The sequence below is a fragment of the Agelaius tricolor genome, unplaced genomic scaffold (assembly GCF_023055355.1).
Source record: "Agelaius tricolor isolate 1412-34295 unplaced genomic scaffold, bAgeTri1.0.p SCAF_20, whole genome shotgun sequence".
Taxonomy (NCBI): domain Eukaryota; kingdom Metazoa; phylum Chordata; class Aves; order Passeriformes; family Icteridae; genus Agelaius; species Agelaius tricolor.
This window is the reverse complement of record NW_027269280.1, coordinates 2,400,223-2,419,663: the sequence shown is the minus strand read 5'-3', so window position 1 is coordinate 2,419,663 and position 19,441 is coordinate 2,400,223. Positions and strand designations below refer to the sequence as shown.

Here is a 19,441-nt window from a genome sequence, read left to right as displayed (position 1 = left end):
GATTCGCTGCGCGGCAAAGCCCGCGCGCCGCCGCCAGGCGACCGGCGCGCGCCTCGGCGCCGGTCCCCGAAAAAACCGATTGGAGGCCGAGCGCAATCCCCGCCCATCTTGCGCGGCGATTGGCCGCTCCACATGCCAATCAGCCCGGTAGCACCGCCCTCCCCACGGCGTGCGCATGCGCGGTGCGGAGGGCCGGTGGAGGTGAGCGGGGGCCGGAGGGGTCGGGCCTGGTTCGCTTCTCGTTCGCTTTTCGCCTTCCCCGGAGCCGCTCCGCCCCGCCGGGAGCCGCGCTCCGAGCCTGACCTCAGCCCTCAGCGCTGCCGCCAGCCAGGGGGGCCGCGGCGGGGCACAGCGCTGAGGGCAATGCAGTAAATTCTCCGGTATCTTCTGTGTTTAGTCCTGCTTTACAGCTGTCCTGTCCAACAGCTGCAATAGAGGGATCGTGGGTTTTTAAACCTTATCAAGAGTTTTCAGTCCTGGTTTCAAAAAGGGTCCTGTAAGTGGGTAGAGCTGGATGAAACCTGTTAAATAAAGGCTCGTTCAGAACTAGCCAGAAGCGCTGCTCGGTTTTCTGCATGTATTCTTCATTGTAAAATGTCACTAACTTCTGTAGCAGCTGCCAATAAAAGTTTTCTTTTAATTATTTTTTAATTTGAAGAGTTATGTTCAAATTTTCTGTTTATTGCCAAGTGGCACTTTTTCACACACTGAAATATTTTCTTCTGAGTCAAATAAAGTATTTCAAGCATAACAGCATGTACTGTTTGAATTGCTTACCTAATACTGAAGAGTGATATTTGACAGGAGTAGGAGCTGACATTCCTCATTATCCGTGAGGAAAATGCACACTTCAGGCATACCTTTGTGCCTTTGTTAATAATATTGTGAATTCCTTGAACTGGGAATAATCAGGTTCCCCGTGAGGCTGTACAGGTCAGACTGCAAGACTGAAATAATCTCTTTTCCCTCTGTTGTTTTGGGTTTTTTCTTTTTATATGTTTAGTATTTTCCAAGTATTGGTAGGAGTATTGTTTTATTTACTGTTTTCCAGATCCCTTTCAAAATATTTTAAGAAACATCATTATATTGAGAACCAAAATTCTGTTCAGCATGGTAAATATTTCAAGGCAAATGAAACCAATTCAGATAACCTTGAAAATAAATCCGAATATTGAAATACTGCTCAATATGTGCAGCTAAAATAGCTCATCTTAAACAAGGATTCTCATGGTAAACAACTCTCTCCCATTCCATTCCAGGTTTTGTTGCAGAGAAGCCTTGTCCTGGTTTCTGTATGAATGTTCCAGGTTTATTTCACTTTGCGTTCTTACTGAGAGGGGTGCAAACACCATCATGGACAGGGTGGGTTCTGAGGAAGCAGCAGCTCTCTCTGCCCAGCCTGCCCTTGCTTCAGGCAGCAAGAAAAAAGAACTCTTTGAATCTCCTTGAACTGAGTGAGGCAGAATTAGAAGAACAGTTTGTAAGAGGTGATGGCCCAGGAGGTCAAGCCACAAACAAGACAAACAACTGTGTTGTCCTGAAGCATATTCCATCTGGGATTGTTGTGAAGGTAATTGTGTTTTGTTTTATTGAGTCACAAATTGCATCAAGACTTGCAAGTCTCCTTTCAGAATAAAGCTTTATCACAGTGCAGGTGGCATGGAAGAAAACTTTATATTTTTTTTCATATTTATATTTATACTGTCAAGAGTCTCAGCAAGAAGCAGTCTTGCCTGTCAGCAGATAAATAAACCTGGGTTCAGAGCTCCTTTTCCTGGCTTTGCCACCCAGTTACAGTTCTGTAGTTTCCAATTAAATTAATCTTCATTGTAGCTGTCACATTCCTGTCCCTCATGTGAGTTAGAATCTCTTCCTTAGCAAGTTGATCACTCTGCAGATCCCTTTTAAGCATTTCTCTTACCTACTTCTTGTGGATTAACACCTTGAAATTAATCTTTGCTTCCTGTCACAAGGGGAAGACACAGTTAAGTTAAACTCAAGCAGCTTTCCTGGGTAAGATGGGAAGCATTAAAGATTAATGTAAAAGCCAGTCTGATGAGTTACAGTAGCAAATAATTATTAAAATATATCATCTGGATTTAAAAGTTGCAGCTGTTGTTGGTGGGAGGATGCTCTTGGCTTGGGGAGGAGGGGATTTTCTTTATTCTAACGGTAGGAATGTATAGACTGGAAGGGAAAGCTGAAGAATAAACAGGTAAAAGTTTCAGTAAAAATGTTCTTTGTATTTCTCCAGTGTCATCAGACAAGATCAGTGGAGAAGAACCGAAAGATTGCCAGAGAAATCCTGCAGGAAAAAGTTGACCTTTTCTACAAAGGAGAAGACAGTGATGTTTTTAAAGAGAAGAAAACATCAGAGAAGCAAAAGCAGGAGAAAAAAAGAAGAGCAAAGGAAAACCTAGAAAGGAAAAAGCTTTTTAAAGAGATGCAACAATTGGATAAGGAATAAACATGTGAAATATTGCCTTGCCCTGGCAGGGTAAGAGAATTGTTTGTCATTAGACCCAAACACTTTTCCCACTAACAAATGATGCAGGGCTTCATAAGCACAGCTGAAACCCCAGTGCTGACCTGCTGTTCCTGCAAAGCTGAGCAGATAAAAGCACTCATGTACTCCTGCCTCTCCCTGCCATCATCTCATTAATCACATTCAGCAATCAGTTTTTCTGCCAGGTCCAGGAGATAAAGGAATCCTTGTTAAAGAGGAGCTATAAGCTTTCCACCATTGTTAGCACAGACCAAAAAAAATCAATAGATTTCCTCTTGTGCAGATGACACCTTGGGCTGCTTCCTGGGAGCTCCAGCACATGAGAACAGCACTAAAAGGTTCTCACTTCCCATTCTTAGCCAGGCAGTGCCTTCATAAATCCCTTGCAAACTGGGACCAGGTTTGGGTGCTGGTTGTGGTGGTGTGAACTGAAGAGACTCCAGTCACTGGTTTTGATCCTTCAGCTGAACAAATGCTCTGTCCTGCTCACTCTGGATAAAATTTACCCAGCAGCTTTCCAGATCTGACCTGGAGTGGTGCTGAGCACTGGGGCACAGGGAGGGCCCTCCTGCAGGTCAGGGATGGTCACTCATGGCCCTCCAGTTCAGGGGTAAAACTGAGACATTACAGATAAAAAATTACCTGTCTTGGAAGCTGACTCCATCCAAACTGTGAATTAATTAATTAGAGTTGTTTGTTATGTTTATGCTGTGCTGCAGTTCAGCTTGGCCACGTTGGTACCTTCACTCATTCTGACAGTTTCCCATTTTATAGGAACAAATGCAGCTGTGTTTCCTTTGTCACCATTCCTCTGAAGCACTCCTGAAGTACATTTTTCCTGCTTTTATCCTGTTAACAACTCCAGCAGCTTAACCAGAACTTCTCTTTGATTTTTGGACAGCACCCTCAGCAGCTGCCACCATGTTTTGGCCTTCAACAAAGCCCCAAAGCCAGAGTATGGATTTTGAAGGCAAGAGAGACTTCTAGAACTTCCCCTCATAGAGACAGCTGTACCCTGTGCCATGCATGGAGTGCTCCAGCAATCTGCAGGCCCCTTCCTTGTCCTTTCCTAAACTCCTGCATGAAGGTTAAATTTTCATCTGTTGACAGTTCTTGCTCCTGGAGTATGAATCTGATTAAAGTGACTGTACATAGTTTTAATACAAACTGTTAATGAAAATAAGCTTTATTACGTCAAGTAATAAATACATACAAAGATGCAAATAACAGTTTTAGTAATTTATCCAGAATGTTCATTTTTCTTTTCTTTTTTTTTTTTTTTTTTTGCAAACTTTAAACTGAAATCTCCAGCCTTAATGTAGAAATTAGCTTTCCAGGACCTTGTTATTATTTAATAGGTTTCCCTATTTTCCATATAGCTCATGCACTTTAAGTGGACTTCAAAGCACTAACAGTCATGCAAATGTTTATGCAAAATGAACAAAAAAAGGAAAAATAAGAGAAGGGGAAGGTTATTTCTAAGCAGGGTCTATGCTGTATGACAAATTGTGACTTAGCAGACTACTAGGTACAGCATGCTATTCTGCATTTATTAAAAAAATCCTTAGAGCTTATGTCAAACTTTGAAAGATTGACGTTTTGGGGATAAGTGAACATAGTCAAAGGAAAAACAAAAAACAGAATGAGGCTGTGGCTGGATAAGAAGAGAACTTAAATATAGCCTGGGAGAGAAAGAGCATTCCTCTGCATGCACTTCAGTTTCCATGTTTTAGAAACATTTTAGGGAGTTTTAATGTCTTTAGAAAATGCAAACCCTCAGTAAGGTGAAAAATCCTTGGGTTGTTTTTTTTTTTTTCCCCCGTTGTTAACTGTACATTTTTGCAAGGGCAAAACAAGAACGGTAAAACATTCAAAATAAAGGAGTTTGTCTGAATGTTTCAAGAGTCAAAAAGAATAAGTGTTACTTTTTCTTCATGGGGAGATGGAGAACCTTGCAGCTGAAGCTGGGCTAGGACCTCGCATTTCGCTCCGTCTCGGCCAGGCACTCCCGGACTAATCCTCTAGCATGGATAATGCCTGCAAAAGAGGTGCTGGTTTAAATCATCCCATCAAAAGTGTCTGAAATCATCCCATTCAGGCCACACTTGCAGTGACAGTGCACAGAAAGGTTTATGTATTTCTGTCCCCAGTTGCCAAGGCTACCAGAGAAGGCTTCAGCAGAGGGGACAGCCCTCGCTCCCCAAACTGCCACTAAACAGATCTGCCTTCCCAAACTTGCATTGTAAATGGAAAAGGGACTAAATCAGGGATCAGAACACAGTAAGATTTGTAAGTCTGCAGTGGCAGGTAGGTCTTAATGTGCAGTGTGGGCCTCCTTAAAATCAAAGATTTAAGGGGGAAAAAAAATCTTACCTACCAGTGGGTTATTTTGCCAGTGGAGTGAAACAAATTATAAAGTTACTTGGGGAGTCATTTTAGCAAGCTCTTAATGCCTGGGGATAGTTCTCCTCTGGGAGAATGCATCAAAATCCAAGACATCATAATACTGTTAAAGACAAGTTGTGTTTCTCATGTAAAAAGAAGATTTTTTTTTTATGGTGTGCACAGAAAGTTCCCCCTAACACTGGCTCAGCTCCCAGTGTAAATCATCACCCCTTTACATGCTGCTCTCATCTGATGGACATAATGTGGAATTTTCCTCTATAAGTCCTGTTGCCTTGAGTTCCAGCAATCTGGACTTTGGTTCATAATCCTGGAACTAAACGTGGATTCATGCTCACAGAGCTGCTGGAAGAGCAGAGCTTGAGAGAGGTGTTAAAATGAGAGGTGGACAGATTTTCCTACAAGAAAGGTTAATATTTCGCCGACTAGGCAAGACAGAAGGTGATTTCTCTGCTCATCATGCTCCTTAACAAGGCAGAGGAAGGGCAGCAAGGCAATAGAAGGGGGTTAATCTCTAGAGATAAAGGTTTCTGTTTCTAGAAGGCTCCTAGCCCAGATCACGGCAGCTGCCTGCTGACCTGGGAGGACTCGGTGAGTGCGAGGCTTGGCAGAGGTTAAAGTGCCACGGAGGAGGAAAGCTGCAGCTGTGGGATGCAGAAACATGAACTCAAAGCAGTGTGTTAGACCTGGATCTGGTGGCAGGGTGCCCAGTTCATGCAGCAGAACTACTCTGAATAATGTAGAACACTGGGAATTGGGCCAGTTTTAGAGGTCAGTAGTGCTCAGGAGCAGGCAGAGCTGGGGACAGGGACTTTATTCAGGGATAACCTCCGTGGCCATGGAGGCAGCAGTCACGTGTTACCCTCAATCATTCTGCTCTCACACTTGCACATGCTCCTTCAGCCACCAGGCTCCCAAAATGGAAAGAGAGGTACCTTTGTGACCAAAAGATGGCAGCAAAAAGTATTTATTCAGGATTTTGTGCAACACTGGCAAGTCACAGTGGCGGCATTGTATCTTAAACCTATCTTGTTGCAAGAGGCAGCAAAGCAACTTTTTCCTCACTGAACCAAACCATCCAGCCCAGAGAACATCTGCATCTCTCTCAGTCTCTCTCAAGCTGTCCCCATTAGCCTGTTGCCATTCATGATCTATTAATACTGACTCAGGCAATGCAATAAAGAGAGACTCCAGCAACATTGATTTTAGCTGGGCCAGATTCCACTTACCACTCATCAGCAGACTTTATTGCATCCTTTCCCAGAACAGCTACTAGTCATTTTATTGCATGTCATGGCAGATATATTACTCTTCCATAATGGCTGAGCCTTAAATAAAGCTTTGTAGTCTGGGGTAAGTGTAAGGGGGATTTGCAAGGTGCTGAACTTAGTCTGTTACAATAGCATTCCCATTCCGGGTTGAATGCATGAGCCAATCTCATCACAAGGACCACAGGAAGGGAGGAAAAAGTGAGCATGTCATGCTAGAGAAGGAGAGAACTGCCAGTGCAACTGCTGTCTGTGGCCCTTCAGGGTCATTTCAGGAGCTGGAGCAGTGGAATGTCCCATGTCTGCTCCTTCAGAAATATCCCTGCACGTCCCCTGCAGAGGACAATGCCAGGCTGATGTCAGCAGTGGGACACGCAGGGGTTTCTTTTACACTCCAAGGAAGGGGCTTTATTACCCCTTTTAGCTGACAAAGCAAAGCTGGAGACACTCATCAGCCAGCCCTAAAAGCTGCTCTGTCCCTTTCTAGTGGACTTTTAATGACATGCACTTGACAGGAGGTAACAGAGCCTAAGCAGCCCCACTCTCCTCTGCACAGAGTTCTGTTCATGTTTGACATCTCAGCCTGAACAGCCTCCCCTAACACCTTTTTGGGGATTTTTTTGTAGCTCTTTTCTCCACCAGCCTCAATGAGAACTACCACAGAGTTGTATTTCTTTAGGCAAAATGCACTTCAGTGAATATTCCTGGGCCAAGTAGATGGGAGATGAGTATGAGATGTAAACAATGCTTGGCTGTGGATTTTGGGGAGTTGGGAGAAAAGGGAATTGAAAGAGCAAGAAAATCGCCAGAATGTAAAAGAATGTATCCATGAAAGGTTCTAGAATATGAATTATTTGAATTTGATTTTGGATTACTAACTGAAACTCCCTGTATGCACATAAGACACTTTTTGTCACCGTTTATCTATCAAATACTGCTCAGACAGAGCATACCAAGGTCTCAGTTGCTGGTTAATCCTCCCACTTTCAGGAGGAGCTCAAGCTGTCTCTTTTCAAAGGAAATAGTTGTCATTAAGCTGTATACAAGTAGTCAGTGCACAAAGTGGATGGGAAATGATTATTTTTTAAAAGAAGTTTAAAAGTTACCTCTTTTTAGCCTCTCCATCGCACTTTTACTCCCAGCATATGTAGGTCTAATCTCTTTTCCTAATTCTTCTATGATAGCTAGAAGTTCTGCATATTTGCTCTGTGGTACTTGACTGCTGCTGGTGCCCTGTAGTTGAAAGTAGATTAATCTCAGTCAAATACTGTAAAAACAAAACAATTACAAGAAACAGCAAGTGGAAGTTTATGGAAGACCAGGAATAGCCCTGTAAATCACTTTTTAAAAGAACAAAATTTTGGGATTATTATATAAACATGATTTTTTTTTTAAATTGCTGCTACAGTTGGACACAATGCTATGTGCCCTTCAAAAATGGGGATCAACTGTGAGGATGCAGCTGCAAGCCTTGGACTTTGGGTGAAGCAAAGTTAAAACAGTCCTGCAAAACCAGCAAACCTGGAACTGCTTACTTAACCCTGTAAGTAAGGGTTTTTCCATGTTTCAGTGCATATTTTGTGGAGAAATTTACCAGGTGGGGAGACCGAGAAGATAAAACTGAATAGAAATATTGAGCTTTTAACAAATAACTTTAAAATATGTACGTGCCCTTACAGAACATTATTCAAGACATTTCTCTGTGACTCAGACAGGACAGGACTAGCAGTTAATTAGGAACCAACCTCACTCAGCACTCAGCTTAGCCTAATTTGATCCCCAGACATGTGCAAGGAAGCAGTCTGCCATTTGGGTTTGATTTCAGACCTTGGTGGGAGGGAGGAGCACCTCAGATTACAGCCCACAATCCCTGCCACCATGCAAAGGCAGGGTCAGTGATCTGATAAAAAGGAAAAGAAGCAGAGCTGTACCTGCATCCCTTGTGTATAGCCTAGGGATGGGGGGCCATAGTCGTTTATGAGCTGTCTGTATTGTGCTGATGTTGCCATACTTGTGGAGGGAGAGTGAACACCCCCAGCTGCAGAGAGAAAAGAAAAAAAAAAAAAAAAGAAAACAAATTTTTTATTACCTAAAGATTAATTAGTCTGTTACACTGGGACACATTTTAATCACTTCTTCCTAAAGCTGTGACCTCTCACCTTTGCCTGAGATCACTAATGACATTTCTGAGTGTCACTGCTAGGAGGAGAATGGCTGAATTAATGCTTCTCTCATGTCTGATGAACACTTGGAAATAGCACAGCCTGCAGCATTATCAGTGCAAATTGTTTGCCTAAAAGTGAAGCAGAGTGCAGCATGACAGGTTGTTCTGCCTAGACAAACTGCAAGTATTAAGGAGCCCTATTTTTGCATATATACATTCCACACAGATGAGTCTAATGTGCCAGGCTATTTTTACTTTTTCAGTGCAAGTTATCTGAAAGTAATTTTGCAACTCAAAGTGTCATCACATGGTCAAAGCAAGTTACCCTCAGTACTATTTTCAGCCAATGCCAAAACTATTCCTAGGGAACAGTCAGTTGTGGTACATCAGATCTGCTGCTCATTGTGTGACATGGGAGGCGAGGAGTGCTACCATTATTCCTCTTTGTGTGATATCAAACATTTTTAGTCAAATTGTGCTGTATAAGTAGATCAAAGGGAAAATAACATCACTTTGTGTTATGGTTACTTTTTCTAAAGTTATAAAAGATTATATTCACATCTAATGAGTTTTGAGTCAGTTACCAGCTCCAGAAACAGACTCTAATGTCATCACTGACAAACTGCTCCAGAAATGAGCAATCCAAACACTTTCTCCCCCTTGTCCCACAATGGTAAGAATTCAGGTTTGAGAAACAATGGTTTGATTTTTTTTTTAAGGGGTTTAATTATACTGCCCACTTCACAAGTGTGCTAAAAACCCTGCTGGTTATGCACTTGGCATCAAGGGAGCACCACAGCACTGAACTTCTTCACTCTTGCAGCCCAAGTGCCCTTGCATCCATGGATGCTGCTGTCTTTGCCTGTAGGCACAGACACAGACTGCCTGCTGTCTGGAAATATCTCCCCCCTTACAAACTCCTTTGCTGAAAATTCCCAACTGTCTTTCAGATGAGGAACAGATCTCATTTACCAGCCTTCATTTAAATCTAAATTAAACTGATGCTAAAAGTCACTGGGGCTCAGAACTATGTAAATCTCTAGCTTTGTTTTAAAGTTGCAAATTACTTCATTCCTATTTCCCCCTCTCTACAAAAAGAAAGGGCCAGCAGTTACTCTGTAAAAAGCTCTGCTGAACATAGTGGAACAGACTCTTTTCCTCAGATGGGAAGTCTCTTTCCACTTCAGAGTTATCACAGGATATCACTCATTACAAGGAGAGAGCATGTTCTTAATTTTTACTAGTTAACCAGAGGTGAAATCCCAAAAAGGCAAATTGGGCTGGTCACTAAGTCACCTTAAAAAAAAAAAAAAAAAAAAAAGCAGAGTTTCTCTTTGTCTTTAACAAGGCTGCTAAATTTTATGTCATTACAACCTGCAGTTTCATCACTGAGGTTTCACATGGAGCTAATTTTGCTGAAGCATAGTAAACCCCCCCCCAAAAACAACAGAGCCATAGAGTAGGGCACTGTAGGAACAGCACAGTTGTCAGCCACTCTCTCAATTAGTTCTTCACATTATCACCTCAAAATACATGCACAAGTGTAAGATCTCTCCATGTGAAACTCAGTACTTCAAGTCCAGATGACTGAATTTCAACAATTACCAAACATGACACAACAGCAAACCGCATCTCTTTTCCAAGGTCTTCAAAATGCTTCAAAAACATTAATGAGCCCCTTGTGCTGCAAGGTAAGAAGGTTTAATTACCTCAATTAAGCAGAGAAAGGCTTAAGTGATTTTTCCTCACGTACAATAAAACAAAAGATCCATCCTGCAAAGACTTGTCTCTGAACTGTTGTTGCAAGCAGTCACATCCAAGAGCTGGGAGCTCCAAACTGGATGTGGATAAGGCAGGGACTCCCAGGACCAGACTTAGAATCCTGCTCTGCCCACTGAGCAAAACTGAGCTGTTGCCCATGCAAAACTCAGAGCAACTGACTGATCCCATATGGGTTGATGAAAACATAGTGGTTAAGGGTATCAGGAGATGGTGGGCATTGGACCAGGGGTCACAGCACTAAGCCTGGTTTGGGAAGCACTTGGATAATGCTCTCAGGCACGTGCTGTGAGTCTCAGGGTGTCCTGGCTGATGGGTCCCTTCCAACTCAGCATTTTCTGTGATATCACAGCACAGACAATTCAGCGATTGTTTCACATTCTGAATTTTAGCAATGACACACACTTGGTCTGCAGGAGATAACAGCGCGGGGTCCATTAGATAGGACAGACAAACTCTCCAACGCAAAGCAGAGAGTTGGCTGACCGAGAAAAGTTTCACAGGCGTGGAAACAGCCCAGGGGCCTGACCCCAGCTGTGGCTGGGTGACACGGAGGGACAAAAGGGAGCAGGGAGCGAGGAGGGATGCGCGGAGCGGCGCGGCCGGGGCGCTGCAGAGCGCGCTGCAGACACTAGAGGCCATCTGAGAGCGCCGGGCCCTGCCAAGTGACAGAGCCTGGTAACCATGGTGAGTTTACCCGTTTCTTTGCAGTCTGCATCAAAAATGTAATAAGACATAATGCCATGCGCCGACCACTTTATCAGCAGCAGCAGCAGGCCCGGAGAACAAAGGAAAGGATTTGGCTTGGCCGCGGTACCAGCCTCCATACATCCATGTCAGAAGTTGTGCCAGTCAAACTCGGCTGGAGGGGGGGAAAAAAGGAAAAATCCTTGGTTTCACCTCAATTTTAAATGATGCGGTCATGAAAATGAAATTAATTGGGGGGGGGGGGGTATTAGTATCTCACAGGGCAACAAGCTTTTTGACCTATCACTTTGTATGTTAATCTCAGGGAGAAGCCCTGGGTCTTGGATGACTATTACTCAATTAACCCAAAATTCAGCTGCATGTCTGAGCAGTCTGTGTATCTCGGATTTAAAAAAAATTTTAAAACCCCCACCAGATATTGCTATTATAGTTAGAAATTAGGCCAGGAAGTCTCACAGTCAATACCCAGTCAAAAATCAGTGTGATGATTAGGTATTCACTAGAGAGAAAAAAGGAGGGGGGATCTAAATTGAGGCTTGCTCTCTCCAACGTTAAAATGACAATGGAGACAGTTAAGAACTGACAGAATGAAAAGGGAGTGTGCTTGGTACTGAATTTCAGTGGCACCCTGTATCACACCCCAAATTGTCTTAGTGCTTGCTGTTGTTTAAAACCTAAATTAATACACACACTTTCCTCCCTTCACTTTCCCAATTAAATGTACACAAAACCTTGTAGATCCCCACTTATTCTAGAGCAAACAATGTCATTTATTTTTGTATTCTAGCAGAAGACTGCCACAAGCATTTCTCCCCACAAAAATATAGTGATTTTCTTGTTAATTAATATTAATCTTTATTAATTATGGGGGGGTATAGCAAACAGAAATGAGATTTTGGTATCAAAATCTCTTCCTTCCAGCAGTCTCTCTCAGCCCAAATTAACACCCTGAGAGACAAAGGATCTCAAATCAATCTTTGTTTGCCTAAACTCCTGCTGACCAGGAACCTTCTCATTAATTCCTGATAGGTTTGTAGGGATCCCTTCAGCTCCAAGCCTGAGCAATGATGACCAATTTGCTGCTTCAAGATTTAATTCTTAATTCTATTACTGCTGCTTGCTGGAAAAATAACAGGGAAGGCAACTTGCTGAGCACCCTGAAGGAAACAGCAGGAGCAGGAACACTTGGGTACACTCACCTGATCCACTTTGGCAGATGCCAAGGCATCCACACAGCTCAGCTACCCCCCTGTTCCACAGGCAGCAAAGGAAAACCAGGAACAGTCACACAACTCACTGAGTTACTCGTGTAGGACTGACTTGGACAAGCCAAGGGCCAATCCCCCTGGATGTGTGTTTCCCAATCCCACTGCATGTGTGCTTCCCAATCCCCCTGGATGTGTGTTTCCCAATCCCCCTGGATGTGTGCTTCCCAATCCCACTGCATGTGTGCTTCCCAATCCCACTGCATGGGTGTTTCTCTTCTGCCCTGTACTTTGTAAGGCCCTATAAAACCACATTTTACAGACCCTTTCCACACATGAACACAAGAGCACGTAAGAGGAGATACCTGCAGCCTGGACTTTATCCAAGGTACGTGGTGCAGTCAGTGGAATCTCAGCAGTTCTCCCTCTGTTTCACAAACCCTGCAAGCTGAGGCCGCTTGAAACATCGAGGCTGTTGCCATTTCAGTGGCTCGTGGTCACCACCCCTCCAGAGCCCAGTGCTGGAGGTCGCTGCCTCTGCCACACCCTGCAGAACCTCCTCATGGAGTCCTGACCATATGGGCTACCAGACAACGAGGCTGGTACTGAAAGGATATCAATTCTTCTGTCCTAAACTAGGCAACTTTGCGAGAAAACACATGAGAAATGCTCCTGAAGCTGCTTTGCCAACACTCACCGTGAGGCATCCTCGAGCACCAGGGGAGAGGTAACAGCTTCACCCAGCACAGCTATTTCTGCAGCTGGAGTGTTTTGGCTGACTACAAGAATATTTTATTCCTTAGCCCTCTATACTCTTTGGTTTGGGTTCAACAAGAGCTCCTTGCCATCCATGGGACACCACATGCGTGTCTACACAAGTGGATCCACGGCACAGCCAAACCACACACTGAATTCTAACAGCAGCTGCCAACCCAGAGCTCAAACAGAGCCCCCGCTCCCCCCAAACTTCCCATAATTTTTAAAATTTAAAATAACGGACCCTGTTCTCATTCGCACAAACCATTCCTTATAGCACTGGCTGTGAAAATTGTATTTTCACCCACTATTTCTCCCTTGAACAGCCCTTGTGGAAGGAACAGACCTTTCTTTGAATAAAACTATTTCCTTTAAAAAAAACGCAGTGCGCAGACACATAAATATGTTCTCAAGAACTAGGACATTCTTTATCGTAACAGCCAGAGGCCTTGCTCTTTTGATCTGTCACACTCTGGGCCTTTCCTCTGCTACTCTTGTGCTATTTAATCTTTCCATGTGGATAACGGTCATGGTTTATGTCTCCTCTTCCTGCCCTCCTGTCTCTTTCTTTATCAGAAAAACTAAAGCCAGTCCCTTGACTCCCCACCATTCTTCTTTTCTTGCTTAAGCTATTCCTACACCAGCAAGTTATTTGGCACCACAAGGAACAGATCAAGAGATTAAAGCATTTGGTATGTGTACACCACATGTAGCTGGCCTAAGGGGGTATGACTTAAGGTTAGATTTTAGTCTGATCCCCCAGACTAGGAGGGCATGGTTCAAAGCTGTGCCATCTTTGGTTTGGATCCCTGTGTTCCCCTTGCAAGGGATGGAGCATCCGTGTTGCACAACTGGAGCAGAGCTCCTGGGCCACTTTTATCCAAGAGGAATCCAGTTAGCCTGAACCCAAACCACTCTGCAGCAAAACCAAGGTGCTGGGTGGGGACCGTGGAGATTGGCTGACTGTGAAAACCACACTGTGAAAACGGCTCTCAAGCAAAACACTCAGGGAGGCAAAGCCAAAAGTGCCCATTTTCTAAATGCCCAAACAAGTCCACTTCAAAAAAATTGCTAATTCTGAAACATGTTTAGAGAGCTTCTTTTTGCATCATACTTAACTTCACACGGACTTCAAGAGATCAGGGATCCAGCAAATTTCAGTCTGAATTGGAGAGGGGAGCATATTTCCTAGAAATTATCCCCCCTGCTAAGGCACAAACACTTTGCTCTCTGTTCTGCCTACAAAGAGTATTCTTTCCAGTACTCCCACTCCAAAAACAACCTCTCAATATGGTCAACAATATCAAACAGAAGCTGTCTCTGTAAAGGGCGACAAGCAAGCCATGTGCTCCAGCAAGTCTGCAGTGCGGTGCTGAGAACAGAAGGGCCGGCCTCGTGTGCTGGTATCATTTCTCAGGACTGAATGGAACTGGTCTCTCCAGCTGCCAGCTACAGCCCCAGACAGGGAAATGGTTTTCATTTCACCTCCCAGTGAGAATTTGCACTTTTCACAAGAAACTTGTGGTTGCTGCAAGGTTTGGCAGGTGCACTGAGAGCCCCTTTGGTCCTCAGCTCCAGCAGCACTTGTTGTACAGGCCACGACTTGTTCATGTGGAGCCAAGACACAGCTCCTTCCCTTGTCACTGTCAGCTGGAATTGGTGTTTCCAGACCCTACAAATGACAGTTTTTAAGCTTTTTTACATGAACAGGACTTTGTCTCAAAACCTGACACTTCTGCAAGGATGAGAATGAAAGTAGAAGAAAATCCCAAGCTGTTTCTGCTAGCTTCTGTATCTTGAAACACATTTTCTCTGACCTGTGCTTAGTCTAAACAAAATAGGAATGCTGGTGAATATCCACTGAGCCAGAAAACACATGAAAACATGGTGAAAAACAAACTACAGACCTATTCACAGCTGGTGTAAGTGTCAAGTTCAGCTTAAGTCAATGGAGATGCTCTACTTCACCTCAGCTCAGCAGCTGGTCCCTTACAGAGAAATAAGTCAAACAATATGAAACACGAGACAGATGAGGAGGAAACAGTACTTCCCAGGAATCAGTAGGATAAGCAAGAGAAGACAAACAAATCAAAACATGGTTGTTAGAAAAGGTAACAGAGGTTCCCCTGGGACACTGCAGGGTCAGGTGAGGCTGGGCCGGTAGAGCCACTGCAGGTCCTTAATAGAGCTCATTTACAGCCCAGGCAGAGAAGGTGCTTGTGCAGGAGATTAAATGGGGGTCCCCAGGCACAGGCAGCTTGGAATTGAGAGCTTGGGGTACTACATGCAGGAACCCAATTCCCTGAGCACAGGCCCTCTAGGAAGGTGACTTCAGAAAAAATTCGGACAAAACACTGCGAGCCTGATTGCAGCCACCCTGGGCCAAGTGTCAGCACTGACCTGGGCAACAGGGAGGAGGAGCAGGCACTGAATTCTGCTGTGACAACACATTCTCCTTCCCTCAGCCTGGTGTAAGGCAGAGGAGTCAGCACCCAGATGCTTCCAGCATCCTGAGTCACTTGTGGAGCAGCTGCATTTTCCTCACCCGCAGTCATCCCCAGATCTGCCGACAACCCACAGAGGTTTCCTCCCTGTATTTCCTCCTCCACAGCCAGCTCCTCTCCCTCTGGACTTCAGTCCAGGACTGGATTCCCAAAGCATGCTCCCATGCAAGAACAGAGCCCAGGCACCCACCAACCACAACTGCTTCATCTGACTGATGTGCAGTTTAAGTATAATTTTGCAGAGTGGCTACTCTCAGCCTCAACTTGAGAGGAGTTTGCTCTGCAGCAAGGACGCGGCTCCAAGAGCTGAGTCGACACTGCCTTCCCAAATACTCCTGCACCAGAAGCCCTGCACTGCAGGGAAGCAGCATTACCTCCCAGAGGAAAATCCCTGTGAGATCCACAGCTGCCCAGAGCCCTCCGTCGGCCGAGACCAAAATATTCAGCATTCATATAGAGAGGTTTCTGCAGGGCTGATTTCAGGCCAAAAGGGACAGATTTCCTGTTTTCCTCTCCTCTGCAGGACGGTGGGGGGGGTGGGGGGTGGGGGTCCTTCACCCCAGTTTTGGAAGCAAACCCAGGATTTATCCTCCTGGCTGGGGGGCATTTAATTTAGGCACAATAGAGAAGCAATCTCCTCCAAATCAGAATTAAGCTCCAGAAAGGAGGGGGCCATTTGCAGTCATATCACTCTGAATGCGATATGTGCAACTGCAAGGACTGCTTTGTCTAAGTCCCTTGGCCTTAGGCCACGGTGCTGGCAATACCACTAGCTAGAGGAAGAGCTGGTGCGTGAGGATAATGGCAGAAGACAGGGAGGGAAGAGAGAGCCCATTTTGGATTCAGAGGAGGACGTTCTTTCATTGAAAAGATTCTGGGGGTGTTGAGGATGATCCGAACTCAGAAGAGAGGACAACTTAGACAAGAATAGTTCCAGCATGACAGCAAACTGCTGCTAACTTGCCGATACAAGGGGAAAAGGAGGGTGGGAGAGAAGGGGAAGATAAAACTGCATGAAAGAATCCAAAGCCCTGATCGCAGCCGGAGCGTTGGAAAGCACAGACACGGCAGCGAGAGGGCTGGAGACAGAAACTTCACCGCTCGGCTCGCATTGTGCGCGGCATGTCTGAGCCGGGATTTTGCAGTCCCTGCTCGCAGAGCAGCCAGACTCGGATCCCCTCCACTGCATGACCTAATCCCCACCCCTCACCCACCATCGCAAAATACCACCTTTGTTTTCCCTGCAATTTTACGGCTGTTCCGGAGAGCAAGGACCAGGTTCTCGTGGGAGCCGCCAGGAGAACGGTTTCCCTTTGCGGGGCTTTGTTTTGTTTCTTTTTTTTTTTTTTCTTTTTTTTTTCCCCCCTCCGGTGACACTTCTGCTTTTTGTCACAAATCCTCGGCACATCCCCTGCTCCCCGACCCTTCCGCAGAGCAGCACTCGAGCCCCACGGTGCTCCCCACACACGACCCCGGCTCCCCCCCGAGCCTCTGCACGCTCGCAGCCCCACCGAGCTCAGCTCCATGCAGGATCGAGGTGGCACAGCCACCTCGGCTCATCCACCAGCTGGTGACGAGTCCTTGCAGTAAAATATGATTGCTGCTCTCCTGGTAGCTAGAACAGAGATGCATCCCGGAGATCCCTTTCGCTCCTCAGCTTCCCAGGATCACAACCACTAACGGTGCTGTAAAAATCACCCAGGCACATTTCCCTCCCTCCTAAACCCAACTCAAAAACTTTTACTCAGGGAAAAAAAAAAAAAAATCAGCCTGATTTGTGGCTGTCTGATGCCAGTCCTGCAGGCTGGGCTGCGGCGATGGGAGACAAATACGATTTTTTTAAGTCAGAACCAACTTCTCCATTTTGGTGCTGTTTAATCGGAGCCGACGAGCACAGATTAGCGAGATCCCTTCCAAATATCCCACAGCGAAGCAATTGCTGCTGCGGCTTTGTTCAGGCTGCACCGATTCACACACGGAGACCCGATGTACAGCAGCACCGCAGCACCGGCAAAAACCCGCCGGCTGATGCCTTCGGAAATCGGGAAGAGAAAAACGGGGGAACGTAGTTTAAAAAAGAAGAAAAAAAAAAAGGCAAAAAGTTAACGCTGTCAAGGAAACTTTTTAAAGAGGAAAGTTGGAAAGACTCCTGTACAAATCCAAGGATGAAGAGTGATTTTTAAACAGGAGTTTTTTAAGAAATAGTGCAATCCCTGTGTGCCCCCCCATCCCCAAAAAGTCTCCAGCGAGCGGAGCGGGCTCCTCCGCTCGGGATGCGGGGGAGACTCCGACGGGGGAGCGCTGGCCGAGGGTCGCCCCGAGGCGCTGGCGGTGCCTCCGCCGGCGGAGCTCCGGGACTCCCCTCCGGCCCGCGGAGCGCGGCCCGGGGCGGCCCCGCCGCCGGAGGAGGCGTGAGGCGAGGCGAGGCGCGGGGCGAGCGGTCGCACTTGCGGCGTCCCGCCAGCAGCGGTCCTCGCTGAGGCGCCGCCGGAATATTCCTGATCCAGATCAATCAGCCGCCCCGGGGAGCCGAGCATGGAGGAAACCCGGCGGCCGGAGCCCCGGAGCGGCGGCGGCGGCGGCGCGGGGCCGGGCGGGCGCGGTGCCCGGCGCGGGGGCGGCGCGGAGCGGGGCTGGCGGCGCCGGCCGGCGGGCGGGCGGGCGCGGGTAATGGCGGCGCGGAGCCGCTGCCCCGCCATACCGGACTGGGCACAAACTCGAGTCCGGGGCTTCCCCCAGGTGCCGGTGCGGCACCCGCCGCTCGCCTCCCAAACTTGCCACCCAGTTGCCGCCGCGGACTTACCCGGGTTGAGGGGAGTCCCGGGGATGTGGGCGTTCAAGTTGGGCTTGTAAGACATTCCCAGAGACATGGCCAGCGGGAGGAGGAGAAGCGTCCTGAAATTCAGCGAAGCGTCTCCGTGTCTCCCAGACACTTTGGGTTGTTTACAGCAGTAGCAGCACCGGCAAATATGGCCGTCAGTTATATTGACACCCACAATGCAATATATCATCCATACATCATGAGGAGACGCGGATCCAAAAACTTTGGGGGAGAGCCGGCAGCCACCCGCCGCGGCCGCCCGGCGCCCCGCGCACGGCGGCGCGGAGGGCGGGGGCGCGGCGGGCGGGGGCGCGGCGGGGGTGCGCGGCCATCCCCTCACAGACAATGGAGCTCCCCTCAGGGACCGCCGGCAGGCAGCGGGGCGGGCGGGCGGCGGCGGCGGCGCGGAGCCCGGCGGTGGCGCGGGGGGGGGGGGGCTGTTTTAATTAACTTCGGAAAGTTTTGGCACAAGTTGCGGGTTTGGCCGGGCTGTGCCCGCGGCGGGGCGGGCGGCGGCCCCTGCCAGCCCCGGGCGGCCCTCAGGGCGGCCCGCGCGCCGCCGCCTTCCCGCCTCCCCCTCACCTCAGGCCGGGCGTTCACCCCGCGTCCATCCCCCCGCCAATCTCCATGGAAAATACCTGTTGATAATTATAAAATAAAATGTTCCTTTTTTTTTTTTTTTCTCTCGCCCGCCCCCCTAGATGCCGCCAAGAAAAAAAACTGCCCTTTTTTATTTCCTTTTTTTTTTTTTCCAAACCACTAGCTCTCTCCGCTTGAAGGTGGAAGGTTAATGTGGATTGCAGCTTCTGAGGGACTAAAAAAATATGGATCTCGTTGACAATTGGCACATTTTCTGCTTGCAAGCAGCAGTAAAACTTCCCCACCAAATTTTTTTTTTTAAATCGGGTTAAATGATGAAGCTTTCCAGCATACGTCTGCCATCAGAACTCATCCTTTGCACTGCTAGATATTCAGGTTTGCTCTTTCTGTTAATTCATATCAAATACATTCGAAAATTGTTCCAGATTTATCCCAACAAAACTGCTTGGGATCCGGACAATCTCTCCTTAGGTGCACAGCCTGAGACCCCCCACATCAGACCCCCACGTATATTTTACCAGCAGGCACTCTGAGATTTGATCGTTTTATTGCGTGTGCTACTTAATGTCCATCCATGGCCTCATACTGCTCTTAATGGCAGTGATGGCAAACACTGAGAGCCTGATCCTGCTTCTTGGAGATTGGGGTACATTCCTGGTCAGTGACACTGACCCGAGCCCAGAGTGGCCGGCCCTGCAGAGGGAAGCAGGTAACACCTCCATCACAG

The 19,441-nt window shown here is 46.8% G+C and overlaps 2 protein-coding genes across 5 annotated transcripts; one reads left to right on the top strand and one right to left on the bottom strand.

Moving 5' to 3' along the window:
• Window positions 1-73: 73 nt before the first annotated feature.
• On the top strand, window positions 74-3,733 carry MTRFR (mitochondrial translation release factor in rescue). Of its 3 annotated transcripts, none has more exons than XM_071445014.1 (4): window positions 74-201; window positions 1,260-1,570; window positions 2,255-2,497; window positions 3,408-3,733. In XM_071445014.1, exons 2-3 carry the CDS (start codon window positions 1,295-1,297, stop codon window positions 2,465-2,467), a joined length of 489 nt encoding a protein of 162 aa, XP_071301115.1. In that variant the 5' UTR covers window positions 74-201; window positions 1,260-1,294; the 3' UTR covers window positions 2,468-2,497; window positions 3,408-3,733. The 3 variants fall into 3 exon arrangements, with proteins under 3 accessions (XP_071301115.1, XP_071301114.1, XP_071301113.1); XM_071445013.1 differs by having other exon boundaries at window positions 3,281-3,733; XM_071445012.1 differs by having other exon boundaries at window positions 74-380; window positions 2,255-3,733.
• Window positions 3,675-18,452, bottom strand: CDK2AP1 (cyclin dependent kinase 2 associated protein 1). Of its 2 annotated transcripts, none has more exons than XM_071445016.1 (4): window positions 18,097-18,452; window positions 8,109-8,215; window positions 7,284-7,410; window positions 3,675-4,543 (listed from the first exon to the last, which is right to left on the bottom strand). In XM_071445016.1, exons 1-4 carry the CDS (start codon window positions 18,302-18,304, stop codon window positions 4,476-4,478), a joined length of 510 nt encoding a protein of 169 aa, XP_071301117.1. In that variant the 5' UTR covers window positions 18,305-18,452; the 3' UTR covers window positions 3,675-4,475. The 2 variants fall into 2 exon arrangements, with proteins under 2 accessions (XP_071301117.1, XP_071301116.1); XM_071445015.1 differs by lacking the exon at window positions 18,097-18,452 and adding an exon at window positions 15,668-15,823.
• Between the last annotated feature and the right edge of the window lie 989 nt (window positions 18,453-19,441).

Coding starts and splice junctions, on each gene's coding strand:
- MTRFR (XM_071445014.1), top strand. CDS start 1,295: ATGAATGTTCCAGGTTTATTTCACTTTGCGTTCTTACTGAGAGGGGTG. Junction 1,571..2,254: donor CATCTGGGATTGTTGTGAAG/GTAATTGTGTTT, acceptor GTATTTCTCCAG/TGTCATCAGACAAGATCAGT.
- CDK2AP1 (XM_071445016.1), bottom strand. CDS start 18,304: ATGATATATTGCATTGTGGGTGTCAATATAACTGACGGCCATATTTGC. Junction 7,411..8,108: donor GCTATACACAAGGGATGCAG/GTACAGCTCTGC, acceptor TTTCAACTACAG/GGCACCAGCAGCAGTCAAGT. Junction 4,544..7,283: donor GATGGAGAGGCTAAAAAGAG/GTAACTTTTAAA, acceptor CCTCTTTTGCAG/GCATTATCCATGCTAGAGGA.